At 42.9% G+C, this 26,424-nt stretch overlaps 1 protein-coding gene across 1 annotated transcript in view; it reads right to left on the bottom strand.

The window, feature by feature from the left end:
* The window catches only part of LYST (lysosomal trafficking regulator), a 3,825,950-nt gene that overhangs the window by 798,870 nt on the left and 3,000,656 nt on the right, over nt 1–26,424 (bottom strand). The window contains exon 36 of the mRNA XM_044075805.1: nt 22,490–22,551. Within this exon, the coding sequence (XP_043931740.1) occupies nt 22,490–22,551 (62 nt within the window). The remainder of the gene's footprint in view (nt 1–22,489; nt 22,552–26,424) is intronic.

Here is a 26,424-nt window from a genome sequence, read left to right as displayed (position 1 = left end):
TGTCTGTTCTGGGGGGAGGCAAACAGATCCACTTGAGGAGTGTCCCACCAGTGGACAATGTCTACAAAGGTTTCCCTGTTCAGCATCCACTCGTGCTGTACAGAAGTTGTTCTGCTGAGAAGATCTGCCTGTCTGTTGTCCTGAGAGGGAATGTAAGTGGCCTGCAGAGACAAGTTGTGCCTGGAGGCGAGTTTCCAGATTTGAGTTATTCTGCAAAGGAGGTAGGCTTTGGTCCCTCCTTGTTTGTTGAGGTACCACATGACTGTGGTGTTGTCGGTGAATATTAGAAGGGGGCCCGGATGGATGGTAGGAAGAAAGCCCTCCAGGGTTAGGAGAACTGCAGTCATCTCCCTGACATTGATGTGTTTCTTTTGAAGGGCAGAATTCCAAGTTTCCTGAACCTTGAAATCATTGCAGATTGCTCCCCACCCTAAATCTGAAGCATCTGTGAAAATGGACTGGGATGGAGAGGGCATCTGGAGAGGCAATCCTGGGTTGTAACTGATTTGTTGAATCCACCACCTAAGTTCTGATTTGAGGCAGGGCAGAAAGGGGATTTGTTTCTCTAAAGAGTGTAGGTGCTGTGACCACATGTTCTTGAGGTACAACTGGAACGTCCGCATGTGCATTCTTGCCAAGGGAAGCATGGGAATGGTGGCTGCCATAAGCCCCAGGAGTTGCAGGAATTGTCTTGGAATTCAGTTTGGTAGAATTATCTAGCAGCAAATTAACCTTTATAACTCCATAGTCACTGCACATCACCAGTGGTAAAACTTGACATGAAGTGACGGTAATTTCTTTAGGAACATAGACAATGTCTAATATGTTCCATTCAATGTAGTTTTTTTTACAATCTGAAACAATCGTTGTTCCTGAACATAGGTTGTGAATAGGTTTCCGTACTAATGTTGTCGAATCAACATTATTCCAGTCTGTTTCTGTTAAATTTACGTCCCCAGCTGCTGCTATTCTTCCCTTCTGTATTTCATGCAAGAAATGTATGAATTTCTCTAGGTCAACAGCATTTGACTTTGGTGATCTACACACTCCAACAATTGTTATATGTGCCAGTGTTGTCTTTATTGTTCCAGTTACACAATCTATACATTGGTGTTAACACTGAACATGTTATAATCACAGGTCTCATAACTATCTGTAATCCCTATCACAATACCTCCACCTGATACTTTGTTACAATGTCTGTTACAATAAAAACATTTATACCTTGACAGAACTGGTTTCCAGACATCAATCTTTAACCATATTTTACAAACAATAACATCAATCTTTTGGGAACGTAGCAAATTTTCCAATTAGACTAGGTTTTTAGAAGGGTTTTCTAGGTGGTCTGATGTTTAAGACCCCTCTCAGGAAAAGTTTAACATATAGCCTGGATAGTAAAGGGGAGTCAAGAGGCAGGTAGATATGGCTGAAAGATGTACCTTTACTGAGGAGTAAGAAAGAACATCCTTAATGAGTTCACGCAAATATATAAGGACAAGGGAAGGGTCAGCCTAGCTGGGGTCCTTGTCCTTACGTAGACACCATCTTGAGAATCTCTCCCATTTTGATAAGTATGATTTTCTAGTAGCAGGTTTCCTGGACTCCCTCACGACTGTAAGCACTTGCTTTGAATAGTGGTGTCTAAAAGGGATTAGAAGTTTGTCACCCAGAGTGTTAGTGCTAACATCTGTAGGTGAGGATGGATAAGGGTTACCTTTTGTTTGTGTGGGAAGGTCCCAACTTGTGGCGATTCCCCTTGGCTAGTGAGTGAAGTAGGGGGAACCAGTGCTGCCTTGGCCAGTGGGGGGGTCACCAACAAGATTTTTGGTTCGTCCTTCCTGATTTTTAGTTGGACCGTTTGGATTAGAAGGAAGAGAGGAAAGGAATAAAGGAACAGTCCCTTCTAAGGAATGCTGAAGGCATCTACGCTCCAGGCTAGTGGGGAGTGATCCTTGATGCAGAAATTGATAAACTGTCTGTTCTGGGGGGAGGCAAACAGATCCACTTGAGGAGTGTCCCACCAGTGGACAATGTCTACAAAGGTTTCCCTGTTCAGCATCCACTCGTGCTGTACAGAAGTTGTTCTGCTGAGAAGATCTGCCTGTCTGTTGTCCTGAGAGGGAATGTAAGTGGCCTGCAGAGACAAGTTGTGCCTGGAGGCGAGTTTCCAGATTTGAGTTATTCTGCAAAGGAGGTAGGCTTTGGTCCCTCCTTGTTTGTTGAGGTACCACATGACTGTGGTGTTGTCGGTGAATATTAGAAGGGGGCCCGGATGGAGGGTAGGAAGAAAGCCCTCCAGGGTTAGGAGAACTGCAGTCATCTCCCTGACATTGATGTGTTTCTTTTGAAGGGCAGAATTCCAAGTTTCCTGAACCTTGAAATCATTGCAGATTGCTCCCCACCCTAAATCTGAAGCATCTGTGAAAATGGACTGGGATGGAGAGGGCATCTGGAGAGGCAATCCTGGGTTGTAACTGATTTGTTGAATCCACCACCTAAGTTCTGATTTGAGGCAGGGCAGAAAGGGGATTTGTTTCTCTAAAGAGTGTAGGTGCTGTGACCACATGTTCTTGAGGTACAACTGGAACGTCCGCATGTGCATTCTTGCCAAGGGAAGCATGGGAATGGTGGCTGCCATAAGCCCCAGGAGTTGCAGGAATTGTCTTGCAGAAATCTGAGATTCCAGTAAAAGGTTTTGAAAGTGAGTGGAGGGGGAGTGGATCTTTTCCTGTGAAGAAAGGCCCGCATTAGATCTGTTCTAATTCTGTAGCCCAGAAATACTTTGTCTTGCTGAGGAAGCAGAGAGGATCTGTTTAAATTGAGGGTGAAGCCCATGTTTTGAAGAAGGGTGGTGGTGAACCTGAGGTGGTCTCTGAGAAAGGTTTATGTCTCTGCTAGCAGAGTGTCATCTAGGTAGAGGTAAAGTTGGATACCCTGGGTTCCTGCAGTAAGCAATGGCTGGGGCTAGGCATTTTGTGAACAGTCCGGGCGTTGTAGACAAACCAAAGGGTAATGCTGTAAACTGAAAATGAAAGCAGGGTCCAGAAAAACGTAAACATTTTCTGTTGGAGGGTTTTATGGGGATATGCAGGTAAGCCTCCTTTAGATCCAGAGTGGACATGAAGGCCTGGTCTGGGAAAAGTGGGAGCAGAGTTGGGAGGGAGAGCATTTTGAAAGAAGGAACTTTTAGAAATTGGTTCAGGAAAGAAAGATCCAGTATAGGTCTCCAAGGGCCATCCTTTTTTGGGGACCAGAAAGAGCCTTGAGGAAAATCCTTTTCCTTCCTGCCATGGAGGAACAGGTTCTATTGTTCCTAGTTTTTGGAGATCTAGAAGAATTTGTGGCAGGAGGTGGATTTGGTTTTTTGGGGGAAAGGGTATATGCTTTGAGATGGGCTTTTCCCTCCAGGAAAGGAAGTATCCGTTTTGAATAATACTCAGTACCCATTGGTCTGAAGTGATGGTTTTCTAAATAGGTAAGCAGTGGGAAAAGTGGGCTGACAATGGCAGATGGGCAAGCCAGTCATGCATTGTTAGGTGCATTTCTATCCTGAAAGGACTGTCTTGGACTTGGTTGAGAGATGGCTTGTCTGGAGAATGCTTGCCTTCTGGTTCCCTTCCTGTGCCTGGTGGATGAGGGGGTGGCAGAGGATGGGTTGCTTCCTGACAAATGAGGTTTCAGCAGGATACTTCCTGTAATATTTTGGAATAGGGGACACAAGCAAATGCTTGATGTCCTTCAGTTCCTTGCTTTTCTCCTGCAGGTTTTTAAAAAGTTCTGGAGACTGTTTTCCAAACAAAAGGTTATGGTCTAAAGGGGCATCCAAAATCTTAGTTTTAAAGTCTTCTGGAAGGGGTTGTAGATGCAGCCAAGAATATCTGCGAAGGGAAGAAGTAGAGGCTGCTGACTTAGTGGAGGGGTCTGCAGCGTCATAACTGCATCTAACTGAATGTCTGACTACCTGTAAAGCCAGAGACAATTTAGATGTTATGTCTGCTTTAGTAGGGCATTCAGGTGTGGTAGCCAGGAGATTAGTTGCCTGGGAGACAAGATCCAGTGCATATTTAACCATGTGTGTCTGGTAATTTATAGCGTGGAAGACCAGGGTGGAAGAGGTGTACACTTTTCTACCAAACATGTCCGTGCTTTTGTTGTCTTTATCAGTGGGCAAAAGAGATGCAGAGGGAATAAGCCTAGATGGCTTGTCTGGGGAGACAGCAATAACTGCAGGGTCAGCTAAGGGGGGGTTTAACTGAACATTTTTTCTCATCAGGAACCTTATAAAACATGTCTGTTCTTTTAGGTGCAGGTGGTTGAGAGTCTGGATTTTTGGATGCAGAGATAAAAGCATCCAGATAGGCAGGTAAGACTGGTGGGAGGGCTGATGGGGAGGGAGACTCCACTTGAAGGAGTTCAAAATACCTCCTCTGGGTGTCAATCATCTGGGTAGTGTCCCAGTTAAAGTACTCTTTCATCTTATTTATTGTTTCACCAAAGGTAATGTCCTCTGGTGCAGAATCCCCTTCAACTGATTCCTCATCTGGTGAATAATATTCTAAAGGAGAGGCAATCTGGGATACATAGGAAATGGACCCATCAGAAGGGGAGTAATAAGGTTCTAGTCCCTCCTCTCCTTCTTGGGTGGTCTGCAAGGGGAGAGCAATGGCAGAGGTAAGCCCAGGGTTGAGCACAGATATAGTGGAGGGAGCAGAGCCTGTGGGCCTGAGGGCCATAAAGGCCTGCAGAGACTTAGTGAAAGACTGCCAATCTGGGACTCCAGGGGTAGGAGTAAAATGTTTAGTTTTCTGTTTTTGTTTAGTAGGCGTTGGTTTGGGAGAAGGCCTTGGCTCAAAAGCTTGAATCTCAGGAAAATGAGTCTTCGAAGGTCGTCCAGCTGTTTCTGGTTCCCCCTCAACATCAGTAGGAACTGATGTCTGGGCTAACTCCATGGACGTGCAGGCCATAACTTCTGAAGTGGCCTCCTCGGTGGGAGCCAAAGTAGTCGGCTCTGTCGGACGTCCCTCAACTCCTAAATCAGAAGCTGGTGGGGCGTCCGACGGCAGAGAAGCAACAGAAGTAGGTCTGGAAACTTTGGCTTTTTTCTTAGGTGGTTCAGTCGGAGCGGCCGATTCGGGGTCCATTCTATACGCATGTTTTTGAGACTTTTGTTCTCTAAATATAAATTTAGTTTGGCCAGATGGCTTTGGAGGGTCTTCTGTACGAAGGACTGGCAAATGGAAAAAAAAGTTATGATCGTGTTCTTTTCCAAGACAAAAGATGCAACGGTCGTGGGTATCCTTATATGGTATCCGACATCCACAATGGCATTTGCCTTTGTTAGCTGACATTGGCTAATATTAAATACAGCTAATCAAACTCAAGCAAAGAACGAAAAGGTTTTCCCAACGGGGTACTTAGCTTTTTAGATGTCTTTGAGAGTAGGAGCGAAGTGAATGAAGGAATGTCATCTGCGGCTGAAATGTTCTGGGGTCTGTGCGTGCAAACATCATATTTAAGGTCCCTGGTTTATGTCCCTACGTGTGATGTCCCACACACCTATAGCAACCAGGCTTAAGCTTTTGTATAGGAGCTGACGTCGGGTAAGAATACTGCAACATACGAAAAGAAGGACATCACACATTGCTGTTGCTTCCAAATGCATGTAAACCATGTCCTCTCGCCAACATAGACAAGAAGACCACACCTCTTTGTTACTTCCCTTCCCTTCCTGGCTATTCCAATTCCGGGGCCACTAAGAGAACCCTGGTTCCCTGGATCACATACAGCGCTCTATCCCTCTACACAGTACCAGGGAACAGATTTCTTTATCATTATTGTGGTAATACTGCACAAGTTGCTATTTTTTAATGATATGCTGTGTTCAGCTGAACACAATGATTTATGAATGGCATACTCAGTATACCCTACATGTGTAAAGTGCATCAAATGCTTACTGAGATCTGAACAGGCATCCAAATAAAAACTGCAGTGTACACTGTATTGCAGATGGTGTGCCTTGTTATTTGTATACACACACACATGCGCATAACCACACCTTAAATGACAAAACACAATGGATGATGAATGTGCCATTAATTAGTGTTACTCAGCAAAATGAAAGTTATGTACTTACTATAACACTAGATCCATGTTGTCTAATTTTTGTCTGCTTCAAACATGTGGGTTGGGATCCCACCTCAGCACAGATCTCAAGCTTATCAGTTCTAGAGCTCTGACTCCTCCCCTACCCATAATTCTATAATTCCCTAGGTTTAGCCTCAGATAGAGTTTTCCCCCAAAAAAGTGTAAGATTTATATATATATATACATACATATATATATATATATATATATATATATACACACACACACACACACACACACACACACACACACACGCATAAATATATAAAAAATATAAATACACCCACAAACATGCATGCGAGTATGTACATTAGTGAAATAACCCAGTGAAAGGAAAAAATCTTGGTAGATGGAAATCAACCTAATAATCTGTAATGGGTTGGTGAAAGGAAATTCAGTCTAGTGAGACTGCTCACATAGAGAGTAATCTCCATTCGATCACCTAGGCGCCAAAGGTGACATTTTGGAAGGGGTTTGGAGGGACAGAGACTGACATGGGTGAAAATAAAACAGCTCGGATCTAGTGTTATGGTAAGTACATAACTTTCACATCCAATGTTGTCGATTTTCATCCGTTCAGATATATGGGACAGAATCCCAAGATGTCAACTGTTGGTATCACGGAAGGGCATATCAGCCAAAAGAGGAGCATGACCTTGATTGCTCATCCAAATTACAGGGGGACACAAAGGCTTTTACAGTTGCCCAGGCAGCTACAGCACAAATATCTTTAACTGATAACCCTCTACTGGAGGCTGTACAGGTAGAAACTGCTCTTGTGTGTGCCTGAGGTTTACTTGCTAAAGGCAAACTTTTCTAAGATATACAAAGACAATACAATCTGAAAGCCATCTGGACAGAGTTAGAGACTATTTTCCTAATTTTGGCCTAACAAAGGAGAACAACAACTGGGTATCTTTTCTGAAGTCCTTTGTCCTGTGAATACAGAATCAGTTCTCTGTGACTATCCAGTAAATGAAGGAGGTATTCTCCCTTGCTAGAGTATCTTGGAAAGAAAACTGGGAGAAGTACAGATTGATCTAAATTAGAATCTAATGCCCTCTCAGGAATAAAACAAGTGTTAGTTCTAAGGGAAACCCTGCCTTTCTGAAAAAAACAGATATGGGGACTTTGATGAGAGGGCCTGTAATTCTGAGACTCAGCTGGCTGATGTTACTACAACTACAAAAATAGTTTTCCAAATAAGAAATGTTATAACTACCTTACTAGCAGGCTCAAATGAGGGCTGAGTCGGAGCTTGTAAAAGAATGGTGATGTCCCATTGAGGTGCTTGGTCTCTAATGGGAGGTCTCAACAGAAGTGTACCCTTAAGAAAAGCTTTTGAGATCTTGAGAGATGCAATCAAAGTGCTGCTAACATCAACATGAAAACTGGAAACAGCCACCAACTGAATCTTGATATCTACAAAACTGGAACCTTGGTCAAAGAGATCAGACAGAAATTCAAGTATGGACAGAATTGATGCTGTAAAGGGTTCTAGCCCCTTAGAATTGGTCCAGACTGAAATGTTCTTCCATTTGCTGTGATGAACTTTCCTAGTAGGTGGTTTCTGTGAAGATGAAAGAATGCTGACTACTGCAGAAGGAAGGCAGGCATCTCCAGCTATGGGTAAAATTAGAGGTACCAAGCAGTTAACTTCATGGATGGACATCTGCTTTGGAGGAAGCAGTCCAGAGGGTGGGATAGTAGATTTGGATACTGTTTTACCATCCAAGGAAGATGTACTAGAAGGGACCAGAGGAAGGGGAATCAATCTGTTGAAGCCAAAAGTGTGCAATGGGGATAACCCTGGCCTTCTACTGCCTGGCATTTTGCATGACTTTGCTCATTAGGAGGTAACAGGTAAAAAGCGTACAGGAGACCTAGGGGCCAACTGTGGACCACAGCATCCCTCAGTGACTTTTATTGTGGGGAAATCAGGGCAAAGTGCCTGCTTCATCTGTTGTTTAGATAGGAGGCAAAGAGGTCAAAGCCAGACTGGCCCCAGTGACTGAAAACTGTGCCACTGCAGGATTGCGGGACCACTCATAAGGCTTTAGTAGTGTTCTACTCAATTTGTCTGCAAGTACATTGGAAATTCCTGGGATGTGCATTGCAATCAGAAAGTGCTGTGAAGACATTGCCCATATTTAAAACCTTATGGCTTCCCGACAAAGAGAATGCTTGCTGATGTACCATACAACACTTATGTTGTCTGTTTGAATCGATATCACATCGTTGGGGAGTAGGTCATGCAATGCTAGGAGAACTGCCCTCATCTCCAATATATTGATGTGAAGGATTGGCGTTTGTCATTGACCGTGTACCTTGAACCATCTTCCGTTCAAAATGTCCCCTCACCCTAGAAGGGATGCGTTTGTGGTCACTGTTGTTGACAGAGGGTCCATCTGGAAAAGAATGCCCTTAGTCACCGATGGGGAAGTTCTCCACCAAGAGATATGTTTTTTGTAGACTTATGTAATCCGAATTTTTGCATGCAAAGGGTGGATAAATTCTGTCCATTGTATTCATAAAGTGCACTGTAGTACCCTCATGAAATATCTTGCTAGAGGAATCATAAGAATTGCAGATGCCATGAGACCTAAGAGACATATGATTAACCTCTCTGGTAGTTTTGGGTAATGAAAAACATGTATTGCTGTCAGGGGAAGTGACTGGACCCTGGCTATTTGAAGGTTTGTATTTCTGAGGCATCCTATGAATTCTATGGTTTGTTTTGGGGTTAACTGACATTTTGGAGGTTGCGGTGGTGCATTGTCGCTTCACAGCAAAACGTTCTCTGGTTCGTTTCTCACCTGGAGTGCTTTCTGTGCGGAGTCTGCATGTCCTCCCTGTGGTCGAGTGACCTTTAAAGACATTCAGGTAGGTGTATGTGTGCGTGTGTCTTCTGTGAAGGCTGGGTGCCGGGCTGGCAACTCAACACCATAAAAATTTAACAGCCAATCAATATGTGGACCGGTGATCTGCTGTGGCAACCCCTAACCAGGAAAACTCAAAAGACATTGCATTGCTATACTTTAAAGCAACTGGAGTATATAGTCCCGGTGTTTGAGAAGGAGCTACTTGATGGGAGCACTGAGAAGCCAATTGTCTGGATATGGGAAAACCTGGATCCCTTGAAGGCGCAGGTGTGCTGCTGCTACTGCCATGATCTTGGTAAACACCCTGGGAGCTGTGGTGAGACTGAACATCAGAGCTCCGAATTGGAAAAGATTGGCTCCCAGCCGAAAGCGAAGAAACCGGTACAGCTTCTTCATTTTGATGTGACAGCATCTTGGAGACCTACAGAACACATCCAATTGAGGTTCTCTAGTTCAATTCTCGGATGGGGTGCTTCTGTGTGGAGTATGCATGTTCTTCATGTGTTCGCATGGTTTTCCTCTGGGTACTCCGGTTTCCTCCCACATTCCAAAGACATGCATTTTGAGTGTTTCTCCCCAGGTCTCCACTGAAAATAGGCTTTGTCCTAGTCAGACCTTCCCAGTCAACAAATGTTAAATAAATAAATTGCCCTGTCTCAGAACAGGCAAAATGGATTGAAATGTGACCATCAGGAATTTTATATCTTTTACGAACTGGTTTAAGTGACCTAGATCCAAAAATGGGTATGAATTCTCCAGTCTTCTATGGCACTAAAACAGATCTGGAATATACTCCATATTCTAACTGGTCGTGGGGAACCGGCTGAATGACTCTTGTATCTATCATTTTTGAAATTTCTACAGCTAAGTCCCACTAACTGGGTGGAACATCGGGGACTTTCATTTTCTTCTGGGGTTGGAGGAAAAAGAGAGTTAAACAGCTTCTGGATATTATCCTTAACAACCATGAATCTGATATTATGTTCTGCCAGGCTTGAGGGTGTAAGGAAATATACTTCCCGACTGCCTCCAAAGTGCAGCAGTTGGGCACCCCTTCAAAAGTGATTAATAGGCTTTCTCTGAAAATGAACCTCGAATGCCCTGATTCTGCAGTCCACCTCTGCCTCTTGGGTGTCATCCATTAAAATTGCTGCCCCTCTGCCACAGGAAAGTCTGTCACCTTGGGAGTCATGGAAAGAAGTCTGTGATTTGTGGAACCACATCTTCCCCAATCTCCGGTTTCTAGAGCATGTTCTTTGAAAGGTGGAGAAGCGTACTCCTACTGCAGAGATAGTCTTGCCATCCTATTGACTTTTGGTAAGTGTATCCTTGACTTTAGGTCCAAATAAGGTGGACCCATTGTAGTAGCCATTAATGATGAACAACTTAAAGCCTTCCATGAAATCACATAGTTGCATCCAGGCATGTTGGCGCATGGTGATACCAATGCCTGCTGCTCTAGCTGTCAGCTGGGTTTGATAGCAGAAGCATGCCCACATTACAAAATGTGTGCAGTGTGGGAAGCTGGCAGTCCACTGTCTTCTGAACACCTGCTGGCAGGACCCCTGAGAGGGACTTGGAGATCTGCTTTGTCAAGTCTCTCTGGGAATCTTCTTAGGTGAGCAAGATAGTTCAGCGATCTAAGGGCAAATGTTGCTGACGCATACGTCCAGTTTAAATATCTGTCCATTGCCCTAGACTCTCTACTGGAAGGATGACTGGAATAGGTTTCTTCTGTTAGCTCCTTCTTGGTGGCTACTGGCACCACCACAGCATGTACAAGTGGACCCTTACTCTATTGCTTCCTATCAGTCAGAGCAGATAATATCAGTCAGAGCAGATAATATGCAATCAGCTTTTTTCGGTATGGGGTCTACTACATCTGGGATCCTCCATGCCCACTGAGCCATTAGGTCAATCAGGGGATCAATGGGTGGTACCACCCAGGGCAAAGTTGGTCCAGAACCAAAGGCTTCTAAGAATATCGATTCACCTGGAGGATGGTCTTTGGGTGTCCATCCTCTCATCTGTTTCATTAATTCTAGAATGTCTCCAAAGGAGACATCTTCAAAGAGGGAGTGACGGGAGCCCTCTCTTTCCTCTAAGTCAGTATCTTCCATGAAAGATTCGGGTGATGAGTCTAGATGCTTCCGCTTACATGTCTGTTTACTAGAAACACCTTCTGGGGTTTTAGTAGAAGGGTCAGAATCATATGGAGAACTGATGAAGCAGACTTCCTAAGAAACCTTTGGTGCCTACTGTCCCTGTATGACAGGATGAAGAGGAGCAGGAGCGACTGCAGGTGGATTTTAGGTGGACCCTAAACTGTAGTAGCTACCTTGTCTTTGGAAGAAGCCAAAACCCTTTCAAATGCTTCAACGGTCAAGGCTGCTGTTGGCGCCAAAGTTTCCCTCTGTTCCAAAGAAGAAATAGAAATCTTGGCACCAATGAGCCTTGGTTCCGAAGCCAATCTCGAACCTGAGCTATCTAGAGCTAAGGCTCCTGGGGAAGAGGCAGCTCAAAGAATATCGGTGTCAACTCGCTCTCCCAAAGGCTGGCTCTGAAGCTTCAGCTCTGAGTCTCTTCTCCATCCAATGGAATCAGAGACGAGAGAGACAGGGATACAGTTGATAATGCCAGACGTTTCGGTACCGACAATGGAACAATCGGTTCCTATGAACCCAAAATCAAAGGCTGGATTTGTGTGGATTCTTGTATGGAGGGTTAAAGTGACCAGCACTTGGTGGGATAACTCCAAGCTGTATCTGCGCCCTCAAAAATTTCCTCATCATCCTGTCAATGTCAGGTTCTGTAAAGCTTCTAAATGATCGACAGGATGATGCCGCCAAAGAAGGGTGAGAGTATCTTTTTGCCTTAAGAATGGGCAAATGGAGACTTGAAGTCACTGGTTCCAGTGAAAAACCTGTGCTTGGTGAAGGAGATTGGGGCTGAGGGGTAGTCACTTCCAATCTTATTGGAGTCTTCAGGATGGGACTAACAGACATTTTCAGTTCCAGGGAATTTTTTTTTTTTTTTTAAGTTTTTAAAGGAGATTTACTCCTTTCCTTTCTCCTTGTCCTGAGTTTTCCATTTAGATTTATCCTTCTCTTCACTGGTAGAGGAAGAAGAATGGGTAGTCCCTATCTGAATGGGAAGGATCGCCTTAAGTAGTAATCTGTCATTTTGTGTCTGAAGGGACCTGACACTAAAGGCCGTACTTGACTGACAGTCTGTGTCTAGGTATGTGGTACTAAGACGACAGACACACTTAAGAGCATCTGGAGCATTTCTCCCCGGGCCTCCGCTGAAAACAGGCTCTGTGGAACCTAGTCGGACATTCCCGGTCAACAAATGTTAAATAAAATAAAAAATAAAAAGAGTGTGGATCCTGAGGGGGTAACCTGTGACCCCATGCCAAACATTTTTTGAAGCCTAACGCTTCTGATATCCTAAAAGCATTAAAAAAAAAACTAGCTCACAGGAAAATACACATCACTAAAAGGTCTAAGCTATATATTATTTATTTATTTACATTTGTTGACCGGGAAAGTCTGACTGGACACAGGTCCATTTTCAGCAGAGGCACGGGGAGGAAAGTTCCACAAATTAAAATATTACAGACACAGTTACAGATGGAAGAATCCTAGCAATTAAAATATTACAAACATAGTTACAGATGAACATAGTACATTCAGTAGATAACTAGCATCTGTTCCATCCACGAAGTCATAGCAGTTGTTACAATAAGAAGTTAATGCCATATAATAAGTAGATAGGCATTGAAGTATCAGAGCTTGCTGTAATCAAAGGTAGTTTGTGGGGTGGAAGAGAGGTAGAGGGTAGATGGAGTGGGAGAAGTTAGAGGGGAGAGTTTGTTTTAGGTGCGCTTTAAGTAAAGCTTTGAAGTGGGTGCATGATGGTACAGAGGTTATTGTGTGTGTGTGTGTGTGGGGGGGGGGGTTCCATAATTTGGCTATAGCACTGGAGAATAGTGCTTCTCCAGCAGTGTTAGTAACTCTAGTAACCTGTAATTGATTTTTGTTGCTGGATCATAGTGGTCTGGTGGTGAGATAGGGTTAATAATTAGGATAGAGTATTAAATTAGGCCTAAAAGCTACTGAAAAAAGTATATTTACAAAGATAAAGATAAAACTACTTTTTTAAACTAAGTACTAGAAAGGCGGTTATAAGGAAAAAAATTAATGAGTTAAAAGAAAAACCCTCACAGTAGGAGAGGAGCGTGGCTGACCAGAAACTTTTCATGAAACACTGAACTCTCTGCACATTCGAATTGTTCAAGTAGCAAACGAGATCTGAGTATCTGAGGCTCAACCTAGAGAATTATTGGTAGGGGAGGAGGCAAAGCTCTAACTACAATCAGCTTGAGATTGGCACCGAGGTAGGATCCTGTTGGATCAGACAACCCATGTCTGAATGGACGAAAATACACAACACTGGATTAAGTAGATAACATTTGTGCCAGGACATGCTGTTGTAGGGCTCTGTTTGGGGCAGGGGTTAAATATAAGAGGATATGCTGCTAGAGTGATGGAGAGCACAGTGGATATTTATTGCATTGAGCATGGACTTCTGTATGTGTGTATCTGTGTGCACATATGTGAGGTCTGCACAAGGCAAATAAAATAAATACTCATAGTGCAACAGCAACAGATGTGTGGACAGCCTGCTCGTGTATCAGACTGCATATGCTGACACTCAGTGCTCCGTAACATTCGTGATTAACATCTCTTGAGATTATATTTCTAAGGTGAACTACTGTGTTCTAGGTTTGGGAGAGGGGGTCACGGTCACACTACCAGAACAGGACCACTTCATAGTTCAGTACATTGTGCCAAATAAAACCAACAACAAGCTGGGCATACACAATAAGTAACAGTGCACAGTAATACCCCTTGTCAGTAAAAGTACATTCTGCAGCATACACAGTGCTATATGTATGCTGAAAGCACTATGCTATAGAACATACTATTTTAGTAAAATCATAGGGCAACTCATAAGTGTTTCAGGTCTACAGCCCTTGACAATGTGATTTTTAAACATAAATGTCTCATTGCTTATGTATGCAGACCAGTGCTACTTTACAGCTCATTATACAGGGAGATATGTTGCTGGGAAGTATGCGTTTCGTGGACACTTTGTTTCAATAATGTCAGTGGAAGGTATCGAGTGTGGCTGCAATTGGTGTTTGTGCACACAGTAATTGAACAATGCATGCAACTTTGACCACGTGTGAAACCTTCTATTTATGGCTTTCTTGAGTCTTGCTAAGCTGAAGCTGTTGCTCAGCCATGTTATGCAGGGCAACACATTAGCTTTGTACTATGACTAGGGCTTTTGTTTTCCTTTAGGTCATCAGTTTGTCTGAACTTTGTGTAGCATAAACTGCTGTATCAGGGATACTCCCTTGATGCATGGTTATCCTGTTTGAGAACTGTGAACAGTGACTACTTTGTTAGCCTGTTCCTTTAAACAGTTATTCCACAGCTAGCAATTTATAAGTACAAAGCTATGTGTCACATCACTGTCCATAATTCTCTGTACAGAGATCTGGTATGTGATGGTTTTCCAAGTACCAGCCCTATGTTTCTGAATACTACCCACTGGCTTTAAACTTTGTTATATTTGTCTGTTTTTTTTTCTTACTTTAGTTTATATCTGCAGAGTCTGAGTGGAGCTGGCATAATGTACATGTAAACACAATTGTATGCAATGTATTTGTTCACATATGAAATATCTTCTTTGTCACTTTGCATTACAGAAGCATTAATACAAAGTTGATAAAACTAAATTATTCCAAAGATGTATAAAAGTCTTGTGATCAGGGGCATAGCTGGCTCATTTACTACCCAGTGCCATTCACTGATACTGTGCCCCTCAACAACTGATGTTTCTGAAATGCAGAATCTAACCAGGTCCCATTTCTGTGGCTTGCCCCCAACTCTCCTTCCGCAGAGGCTGTTGTCCCCTTTGCCCCACTCCAGCTATGCCACTGCTTCTGACAACAGTTGCAGTACTAACAGAATCTTCCAAAATACCTGCAATTTCTCTTTACAGAATTCATGAAGATGCTATCTATGGTCTAAAAATGTTCTTGTGAAGATTCAAAAAAGTAGCTTTAGTGTCTGGAAGGGCTGTGTTCACAGCCAAAATGGCCTCTAATCCATTAACGAGAAAGAGTGCCCTTCTGGAGAGGCTAAGTGCAAATATGATCTGCTCTACTGAATTTAGTGTATAAATTTTATCATACATAATGGGTCACCATACTGATCAGGAAGTTAGGTACTTAAAATGCAAGTTGCGTATTTGTTTTACATTTTATAAAATGTGGCAGAGTTCTTCAGTGGACAGTGGAATTGAACTGTTAAATAATAAATAAATGTAACAATTTAATCTGCCTCAGTGCTGCTTTCCACATGGACCACTTCTCAGTGCAGTACTGCTAAGAACAGAGAGAGAAAAGTACAGTTTTGTACCTACCATAAATGTAGATGTTCGAGTGCTAATACAGCTGCAGTAATCACATATGGGTTCTCTGCCGTCAGGCGGGTCCTTGGTCGGCCGAATTCCAAAGTCTTGGTCCGGCGTCGGTTGTTGTCGCCTTCTTCCCTGACATCAGTGCGACAGGGGTATATAAATCACAGCCGACGCCATATTCTCCAGTCTTTCTTGCCCCAGATGTCAGGTGCCCCCAAAAGGAAGGCAATAGATAAATTTTATATATATATATATATATATATATATATATATATATATATATATATACACATATGATATATACAAGCAATGCAATGTTATCAAAAAAGAGTAGTTGCAAGCAAATACACCATAGGAGGATAACCCAAATTAGGTTGTATGAGGAGGTGTTAGCTACTAGTCCTGGACCTAGAGGGGAAGGAGGGAGGGAAAACTGTACTGCAGCTGTATTAGCACTCGAACATCTACATTTATGGTAGGTACAAAACTGTACTATGTTCATCGTGCATACAACTGCAGTAATCACATATGGGTAGAATCCCAAAGCTACGCACAGGGTGGTAGGCACTAGGTAGAACTGGGATGAGCCAGAATGCCCTGCAACACAGCAGTAGCAAAGCCTGCTCTAGTTTTGGAATATAAAGGCAGGTGGTAGTGTTTTGTGAAAGTATGTACAGACCTCCAAGTGGCTGCCTCCAAGATATCTTTGGTAGGAACTCCTCTGAGGAAGGCTGTAGAGGTAGCTGTGGCCTTGGTGGAGTGTGGTCTGATGCCTACAGGGACAGATTTCCCATGAAAGGAGTAACAAAAACGTATGCAGTGGCCTATCCATTTAGAGATTGTCTGTTTGGTAACAGGCTTCAGATTGTCTGTTTGGTAACAGGCTTCCCTTGAGCTCCTACAGCATAAGACACAAAAAGTTGTTGTGATTTCCTGAAAGGCTTTGTTCTGTCCAAATAGTAACGTAGCTGTCTATGGATGTCTAAGGAATGTAGCAGCCTTTCCCCTTTGTTTTGAGGATTGGGGTAAAAGGTAGGTAAGTGTATGGCTTGATTTAAAGCTACCCTGGATACCACTTTAGGCATAAATGACGGGTTGGTTCGAAGGGAAACCCTGTCCTGATGGAAGATAAGAAAGGGCTGCACAGCCATGAGGGCTTGAAGTTCCGAAACCCTACGAGCTGAGGTAATGGCCAGAAGGAAAGCTGTTTTCCAGGACAAATATTGTAAATCTGTTGAGGCAGCTGGTTCAAAGGGAGGCAATGTTAATTTTTCTAGAATGTAATTAAGATCCCAGGCTGGCACTGGTTGTTTCCTTGGTGGTCTTATATTCTTAGCCCCTCTGAGGAATTGCCTTAAAAGTGGGTGAGAGAATAATGGTGGATCCGTGTTGAATTCTGCAGAAATGGCTGAGGCATGGATTTTTATGGAGGAAAATGAAAGTCCACTGTTCAGCAGCTCAGCTAGATACTGTAATACCTGAGGCAAATTCAGTTTTCTAGGGTCCTGGCCTTTTTTCTCATTCCAAGAGCAAAACCGTTTCCATTTTGCTGAGTAAGTCTTCCTAGTAGATGGCCTTCTGGCCTCCAGAATGACATCCTGCACCTCTTTGGAGAGTAGGGTCTGCTGAGGTGTTAAGGAATTTTCCATGCAGCAAGATTGAGTGTTTTCAGCTGACTGTGAAGAGTTTTGTAGCTGTGCTGAGTCAGCAGAAGAGGCATTAGAGGTAGAGGCCAGGGAGGAGTATGTGTTAGGCTCCTTAGGAGTGGGTACCAGTGCTGTCTTGGCCAGTCTGGAGCAATCAGTATCATCTTCGGTCTGTCTGCTCTTGCTTTCAAGAGCACCTTGGGTAGAAGAGGCAGAGGTGGAAAAGCGTACACTGTCCATGCTGTCCAACTGAATGAAAGGGCGTCCACCCTCCAGGCCTTTGGATGAAAAGTCCTTGAACAAAACTTTTCCAGTTGATGGTTCCTGTGGGAGGCGAAGAGATCTATGTCTGGCCTTCCCCATGCTTGGATTATTTTTGTAAACACCTGTGGATGCAGCTTCCATTCGTGTGGATCTGTCATATTTCTGCTTAGATTGTCTGCCAGCGTGTTTTCCGAACCTGGCAAGTACTGTGCTTGAAGTTCGATTTGCCATTCCAGAGCCAAGTTCCAAAGTGTCATGGCTAGTCTGCACAGGGGATATGAATGTGTTCCTCCTTGTTTGTTTATGTACCACATTACTGTGGTGTTGTCTGTTCTTATCAATAATTGTCCTGGATGCAGGAGGTCCTTGAATGCTGTAATTGCATTTATTACTGCTAGCATTTCTTTTTGATTGATGTGAAGGTGCTTTTCGTTTTGGGACCATTTGCCCTGAATGCACCTGCCTGTCATGTGCGCCCCCCAGGTGTAATCTGAGGCGTCTGTTGTGATGACTTGATTTGCTTGAGGCTTGCAGAATGGGAGACCTGTATTTGTTTGACATGCTTGGGCCCACCATAGAAATTCCTTTTGCAAACATGGAATTATTGGTATTATTGTTTCCAAATTGTGGCTGTGTTGAGACCATAGGTTTTTTAGGTACCATTGAAGTTTTCTCATATGCAACTTTGCACATGGGATTAAAAGAATGCAAGATGCCATGAAGCCCAGAGCCTGCAGGATTTTCCTTGCAGTAAGCCTGGTACAATTTGCTAGTGTTTTGAAGTACTGAGTTAGTTGCCCTTGTTTTTCCGGCGTAAGATAGGCCATCTGGGTGTTTGTGTCCAAGTTGGCACCCAGGAAAGTTATTTTCTGAGATGGTGTTAGCCTGGATTTCTCTTTGTTGATTGTGTATCCCAGAGAATTCAGTAACTGTGTTGCATAAGCCAGATGTTCCAGAAGAGTGTGCTTGCTGTCCGCTTGGATCAGGCAGTCGTCCAAATAAGGGTAGATTTGAATCCCTTGAAGTCTGCAGTAGGCAATTACTGATGCCAGGCATTTCGTGAATACTCTGGGCGCAGTAGATAAGCCAAAGGGCAATGCAGAGAATTGATAGTGGATTGAACCTGCAAGAAATCTGAGGTATCTTCTGCAGCTTTGTCTGATTGGGACATGCAGGTATGCCTCCCTAAGGTCCAATGTTACCAGCCAAAACCCCTTGCATAGATTTAGCTTTTTCTTCCATTTTCCGTAGTATCTCCTCAGCATTAGTACCAAATAGCACATCCTTTTGTAAAGGAGCATCTAGTAGTTTAGCTTTAACATGATCAGGCAAGCTTTGTTCCCTAAGCCAGGCATGTCTACGAATGACTGCTCCTGTAGCAGCAGCTCTACTTGAGGCCTCTAAGGCATCATAACCACATTGTAAGGTGTGTTTATCCACTTGTTCTGCACTATACTTCATATCCTGCAATTCCTTCAAATCTGGTTGTTCAGGTTGAGACATTTTGTTTCTTAATTGTGATAACAGAAACTGTTGATATTTAAGCATATGGAACTGACAATTTAAGGCCCTCATGGCTAGGGTGGCCGAGGTGTATACCTTTTTCCCCCACCTTTCTAAGGATCTAGATTCTCTCTCGGAAGGTAGTGGATTTTTGGCATTAGAGGCCTTCATTCCCTTGGGGCCTTGAGAAATGGTTTCAGGGTCAGTATTATGGCTTGTGAAAAGAAATTGGTGAGAGTTAGGGACTCTGTAGTACCTATCAGGCTTGACTGGGGCAGGAGGCAGGGAATCCGGATTAAGACAAGCCTCCGAGTAAACATCATCAAGTATGTCCAGGACAGGAGGTATAGCCAGAGGTCTGTGTTGAGGTAACAAAAGAAATTCCCTAAGCCTTTTCTTGGAATCAGAAAAGTCTTGGCCTTCCCACTGGAAGTGTTCCCTCAAGGTGTGCAAGGTTTCCCCAAAAGAAAAATCCTCTGGGGGAGATACAGAAGGAATGGACTGTTCTGCATCAGAATCTTCATAAGGGGAGTACGAGTGTTCCTCCACATCAGAATGTTCTGAGAAAATGGAGCCCTGTTCAGAAGAGGGAGAGTCTTCCTCCACTCTGGGTCTCTTGTCTGGAGGGGGATGGGAACCCCTGATATAGGAAATTAAATCCTCAGCCATTTTAAGCATCTGCTTTTTAGGCATGGGGCCTGGGGATGGGCCCTGTGCAACAGGCCTCTTGGGATGCATGGCTGATTTGGACTTAGTGAAGGCCTTAATGGAAAAGGAAGAAGAGGGTCTAAATACACCCTGGGTGGAAGTGGACCTGTCCACATTAGGAGGCTCAACACTCACTGTGGTTTCGGTGGTTGTAGTCTGAGTAAGGGCCGAGGTACCAGCGGTCTCGGGTACAGAAGACACTGCCAAGGAAGTGTCGTCGGTAGTCAGGGACTGCATAGGCGTCTCGCTGAGAAACTGACCATGTGCAGCCGGTTTTGGCATGGTGTCGGTGGAGACGGCGGACCTCACGTGTCGGTCCTTGTCCTTTCGTTTTTTTGACAAAACGGCAGTCGGAGTATCCGACGACAGTTTAGGGGTTAAATATAAGAGGATATGCTGCTAGAGTGATGGAGAGCACAGTGGATATTTATTGCATTGAGCATGGACTTCTGTATGTGTGTATCTGTGTGCACATATGTGAGGTCTGCACAAGGCAAATAAAATAAATACTCATAGTGCAACAGCAACAGATGTGTGGACAGCCTGCTCGTGTATCAGACTGCATATGCTGACACTCAGTGCTCCGTAACATTCGTGATTAACATCTCTTGAGATTATATTTCTAAGGTGAACTACTGTGTTCTAGGTTTGGGAGAGGGGGTCACGGTCACACTACCAGAACAGGACCACTTCATAGTTCAGTACATTGTGCCAAATAATACCAACAACAAGCTGGGCATACACAATAAGTAACAGTGCACAGTAATACCCCTTGTCAGTAAAAGTACATTCTGCAGCATACACAGTGCTATATGTATGCTGAAAGCACTATGCTATAGAACATACTATTTTAGTAAAATCATAGGGCAACTCATAAGTGTTTCAGGTCTACAGCCCTTGACAATGTGATTTTTAAACATAAATGTCTCATTGTTTATGTATGCAGACCAGTGCTACTTTACAGCTCATTATACAGGGAGATATGTTGCTGGGAAGTATGCGTTTAAATGGACACTTTGTTTCAATAATGTCAGTGGAAGGTATCGAGTGTGGTTGCAATTGGTGTTTGTGCACACAGTAATTGAACAATGCATGCAACTTTGACCACGTGTGAAACCTTCTATTTATGGCTTTCTTGAGTCTTGCTAAGCTGAAGCTGTTGCTCAGCCATGTTATGCAGGGCAACACATTAGCTTTGTACTATGACTAGGGCTTTTGTTTTCCTTTAGGTCATCAGTTTGTCTGAACTTTGTGTAGCATAAACTGCTGTATCAGGGATACTCCCTTGATGCATGGTTATCCTGTTTGAGAACTGTGAACAGTGACTACTTTGTTAGTCTGTTCCTTTAAACAGTTATTCCACAGCTAGCAATTTATAAGTACAAAGCTATGTGTCACATCACTGTCCATAATTCTCTGTACAGAGATCTGGTATGTGATGGTTTTCCAAGTACCAGCCCTATGTTTCTGAATACTACCCACTGGCTTTAAACTTTGTTATATTTGTCTGTTTTTTTTTCTTACTTTAGTTTATATCTGCAGAGTCTGAGTGGAGCTGGCATAATGTACATGTAAACACAATTGTATGCAATGTATTTGTTCACATATGAAATATCTTCTTTGTCACTTTGCATTACAGAAGAATTAATACAAAGTTGATAAAACTAAATTATTCCAAAGATGTATAAAAATCTTGTGATCAGGGGCATAGCTGGCTCATTTACTACCCAGTGCCATTCACTGATACTGTGTCCCTCAACAATTGATGTTTCTGAAATGCAGAATCTAACCAGGTCCCATTTCTGTGGCTTGCCCCCAACTCTCCTTCCGCAGAGGCTGTTGTCCCCTTTGCCCCACTCCAGCTATGCCACTGCTTCTGACAACAGGTGCAGTACTAACAGAATCTTCCAAAATACCTGCGATTTCTCTTTACAGAATTCATGAAGATGCTATCTATGGTCTAAAAATGTTCTTGTGAAGATTCAAAAAAGTAGCTTTAGTGCCTGGAAGGGCTGTGTTCACAGCCAAAATGGCCTCTAATCCATTAACGAGAAAGAGTGCCCTTCTGGAGAGGCTACGTGCAAATATGATCTGCTCTACTGAATTTAGTGTATAAATTTTATCATACATAATGGGTCACCATACTGATCAGGAAGTTAGGTACTTAAAATGCAAGTTGCGTATTTGTTTTACATTTTATAAAATGTGGCAGAGTTCTTCAGTGGACAGTGGAATTGAACTGTTAAATAATAAATAAATGTAACAATTTAATCTGCCTCAGTGCTGCTTTCCACATGGACCACTTCTCAGTGCAGTACTGCTAAGAACAGAGAGAGAAACAGAGTTCCACTAGAGGTCAGGAAAGAAATACCATAACAATCATGGAAAATGAATACAAATTAACAGACACTTAATTATGTTACGTAGCATTACTTAATACATAGGTCTGACACTTCTAGTGACTGTCTTAACTGTTCTGTCATTGCTGTTCCATCTGCATCTGCAATGCATTTTTTTTCTCTCAAACCTATCTTCCTTGCATGTATGAATGTTCTAGTATTGGACTAACTTCCTGTGTGATTACCTCTGCAATTCAAGTGAGGACAGACAGTAGGTGTAATTTTCTATAGGAAGGTACTGGGGTGTGACACATGGTTCTACTGACTTTAATGAACTTCAATGTGCCGGGAAGTGTTCTACACAGTGAGCAGGTCAGCAGGACCACTTGTGATAAATAATTGTATGAGGCACAGGTTAATAAAGCAGAAATGCTATATTACTGCAAAATTAAATAAGTTACTGCACCACATATAAACATGAATCTTGTTGGAACATTTCACTTACCAAGTAACAGTTCTCCAGACGTCTCTCTTGAAGGAGCCACACTAATGCACCTTCGATTAAACCTAAACAAAAAATAAAGAAAATATATACTAAGCGAGAACAGTGTTGCATTTCTTTATACTTGGCATACACATACATACTTGCTGTTCCAAGATCATTACAGTCGCAAGTTGAACAGACAACTTTTAGAGACATTTCTGCAGATGGAATTAATAATGCTAAGGTAACTGATAGAAAAAATTCATACATAACCTAAGTTAGTTGCCAATTACTAAGGCAAATTGTGGAGATGAGCCAAGTCAACCAGGGAGAACATACTTTAAGTTTAAATATAAGGAGACAGCAGATAGATTAAAAAGTTGTTCACTTACCATAATGACAGATCTGCATGATCATGGTTCATCTTCTTCAGGCCAGTAGGAAGAAGGCCAAAGGATTCAGGCAGCTTGGCATGTGAAACGTCCCCAGCCCTAACCCCTCTCCTTTTCCCATAGTGCTTCAACACTGAGTAATGCCTCACCAGATCTTCAGTATACCACTTGAAGGCAAAGTACATCAAGAGTAAACATATATATATATAAGTTTTGGGGTGCTATAGGAGGGGAATTATGCTGCAGTTGGCACTCCAGTGGCATAGGATAAAGCTCTGACTACAGCACAGGCAACCTGGTTTCAATTAGAAGCTCAGTCATCTGACAGAGCAGTAGCAAAGGATGGGTGTTACTATCCCTGGAGGGTAGGTGATTCTGTTGATGTCTCCTATGGTGATTCCTGTTTGTGGCAGGGGATGTCACACCAGAAGGTAAGGGTGAAAAGGGAGGAAACAGGGTGGGGACAAGGCTGAACTACTCCCTCAGCTGTATCACGTGGTACAAAAACAGAAGGGGAAATCAACAAGGGTAGGTCAAAAAATACAACTATAAAGGCTGATATGAACAGTCAGACCCCATGAACGTCCTCAGGTTCTGCATCAACCCCATCCCTGTCAGAGATAGTCTGAGGGTTAAGGAGCTGGCTTGCAGACTCAGCAATGAATGTGGGACACTGGGTAGGGATCCATGAGGTGATGCAACTGGGAGAAAAATCCTCAAAAAAAAAGTATGCTGAAGATGATGGACCACAATCATACAGATCTATTTTTACAGTAGATACACAACTTTCATATCTGACACAGTCAGGTCAATCTTCTTGAAACAAATAGGACAGAGTCCCAAGTTCTTCTGACTGGGAGCATTATGAAAGTTTAACTCGGGACAACTGTGGGCCCAAATTCTGTCCTAGACCAAGAAATCTGACCCGACTTATACTGCTTGCAAATGAACTTGTAGAAGCCTAAGCAGCAGCCACAAAACCGATGTCTAAGGGAAAATTTCTGAAAAATACTTGAGAAGTAATCACTGCTCTGGCTGAATGTGCTGTAGGCACAAGAAGCAAATGTTTAATAAAATTTTATGAAAGCCACTTGGACAAAGTGACTGGTAAATTTAAAGTCAACATTTTTGAAACATAAGAGACAAATAACTGAAAATCTGTTTTAATGGCTTTTGTTCTGCCCATGTAAAATCTCAGCTTCCTGTGCACATCCATACACTACTGAATGCACTCATCCTTACTGGAATAATACAGAAAGAATACAGGTACATTTACACAATTATTCACATTTGTTACTATGGTTACCTTGGGCATAAAAGATGGGTTTGTTTGCAAGAACACTATCCATATGAAAAAAACAAGCAAGGAAACAACACACAAGGTCAGTAATTCTGAAACATGCCTATGCTCACAAGACAAATATTTTAAGTCTGGTCTACAAGGTAGCTCAAAAGGTGGCAAAGTTAGCTCTGACAGCATAAAATACAAGTCTCAAGGGGGGACTGGTTTCTTGAAAGTAGGTCTCTTCTGGAACATACACCTAAGAAATGACTTGCAAACTTCTAAGGAAGCAACAGAAAACTGAATGCTCTAAAGAAAATGAGAAATGGCAACAAAATGTACCTTAAGAACTACCGATACTGATGCCAAAAATGCCTGGCACAGGTGTTGAAAAACAATCTAATTCCTGTGAGTTAACCCAAATGGAGAAAGATGTCCATTTGCTTTTCTAAGTTTTCCTTGTATGAGGCCTCTAAGCATAAAAGAGGACCTACACAACCCTAGAAGGGTAATCATGTCTCTAGACATTAACAGAAGTGGAGTAACAATTCAGTTGGATGAATATCTGGGTAAGGCTTGTCAGAAAGATGAGTTAACAGGTTTCTGAAAGATCTCAGTAATTCAGGCTCCTCCATAATATGAGTTCAAAGTAAAGGGAAACCATATTTCTCAAGGTCAAAATGGGGATATAACAATTACTTTGGATTTTTTCCATGTGGTTTTCTGAATACATTTTGGTATAAGGGGAATGGCAGAAAAGCATACAGTAATCTTGGGGGTCCACTTCTGCACAAAAGTATCCCTGGGCTACTGCCCTGCAAAGGGATTAGAGAATATAAATTGTTGCATTTGGTGTTGGTTGTGCATCCAAAAGGTCATAGCAATGCTTCTCACACTGATGGATAAATCATCTTTACTACTGGCAAACTGAGCTAATACCGGAGTGGCATCAGCAGACAACAGTGGAGTTTGTCTGCAATTCGGTTGGCTTACCCAGGAAAAGGATGACTATTAGAAGGCAATTAGTTAACACAGCCTATTCTCATACACTACTCATGGCCTCTCTCAGCAGAGAGAAAGAATGAGTTTCAACTTGCCTGTTTATGTGACATATGCCACCATACTGTCAGAGTGAATGGCACGTGCACCTTGGGGAGGGGAGTCCTGAAAGGCCTGTAGAGTAAGAAAGGACAACCTCATCTCTAGAATATTGATTTGCAGACTGATTTCTGACTGTGAGCACATATCCTACACTACCTACACTTGATAATGCTCCCCACCCCAGGGCAGAGTTTCCAATACTGACAATCAATACACAAATGGGGAGAAGAAAGGTAATTCCTAGAGTAAGACTGAGAGTGTGAAACCTCCACTGCAAATGCGCTGTGCATACTTTGGAAATCTTTATCTGACTGGTCAAGGGATTTGCAAACTAAGACCAACTGTACATTGAGGGTCCACTTCAGACCCTGCACATGAAATCTTGCATTAGGAATTAGCATTCTGAGAAAAAGAGCTGCTAAAACTGTATAGGACCGAAGGAACAATAACAATGCCTGCTAAATGAAGAGAGGAATCCTGTCTAAAGGGAAATTGGTCTTGCAAGCTAGAGTGCCTTGCATGTACCCTATGAACTGTAGAGTCTGCAATGGCTCCATCTGGGACTTCATGGTGTCCACAGGAAACCCTAAAAACTATAACAGATGGAGAAAAGACTCCAGTGCTGTCGATAAGTTCTTTAAAGTGAGTGGCTACAAACAGTCATCCAGGGAAGGAAACACACTGAACCCTTGTAGCCTCTGGTTCACTGGAAAAATGGACATAAATACCCTCAGGGTTGAGATAAGACCAAATGAAAGTGCCTGAAATTTGTAATACCTGGCTACAATGCAGAAATTAAGAAATCTCCTTGACTCCTTTGTGACCTTTACTTGGAGAAGGGAGACCTGGAGATGTGAAGAGCACACCCAGTCTCCTTCTGACAAGCAGGAAAGGATGAACTTCATTCACTGTGACCATAAGAATTTTTCCTTGGGTATATACTTGTTTAGGCTACTGAGATACAGAAGTGACCCAAGTTCTTTCCTTTTCTTGAGAACTAAAAAGAACATGGGGAATATCTGGATAACTTCTGGGTGACTCTTTCCTGAATGAGCTTTAAGACTTATTTTAATGGAGAGGGACACTGAACAATGGTACAGTGTTTTGCTTGGGAGGGGGAAGAAGGGAATTGTGCAGCTTATAGGTATAACTGTCTGAATTCACTGGTCTTGCATACTGAT

The sequence above is a fragment of the Protopterus annectens genome, chromosome 1.part1, assembly GCF_019279795.1.
Source record: "Protopterus annectens isolate FY-2018-M chromosome 1.part1, PAN1.0, whole genome shotgun sequence".
Taxonomy (NCBI): Eukaryota; Metazoa; Chordata; order Ceratodontiformes; family Protopteridae; genus Protopterus; species Protopterus annectens.
Note: the sequence above shows the minus strand (reverse complement) of the source record. Positions and strands in the feature narration are given on the sequence as shown.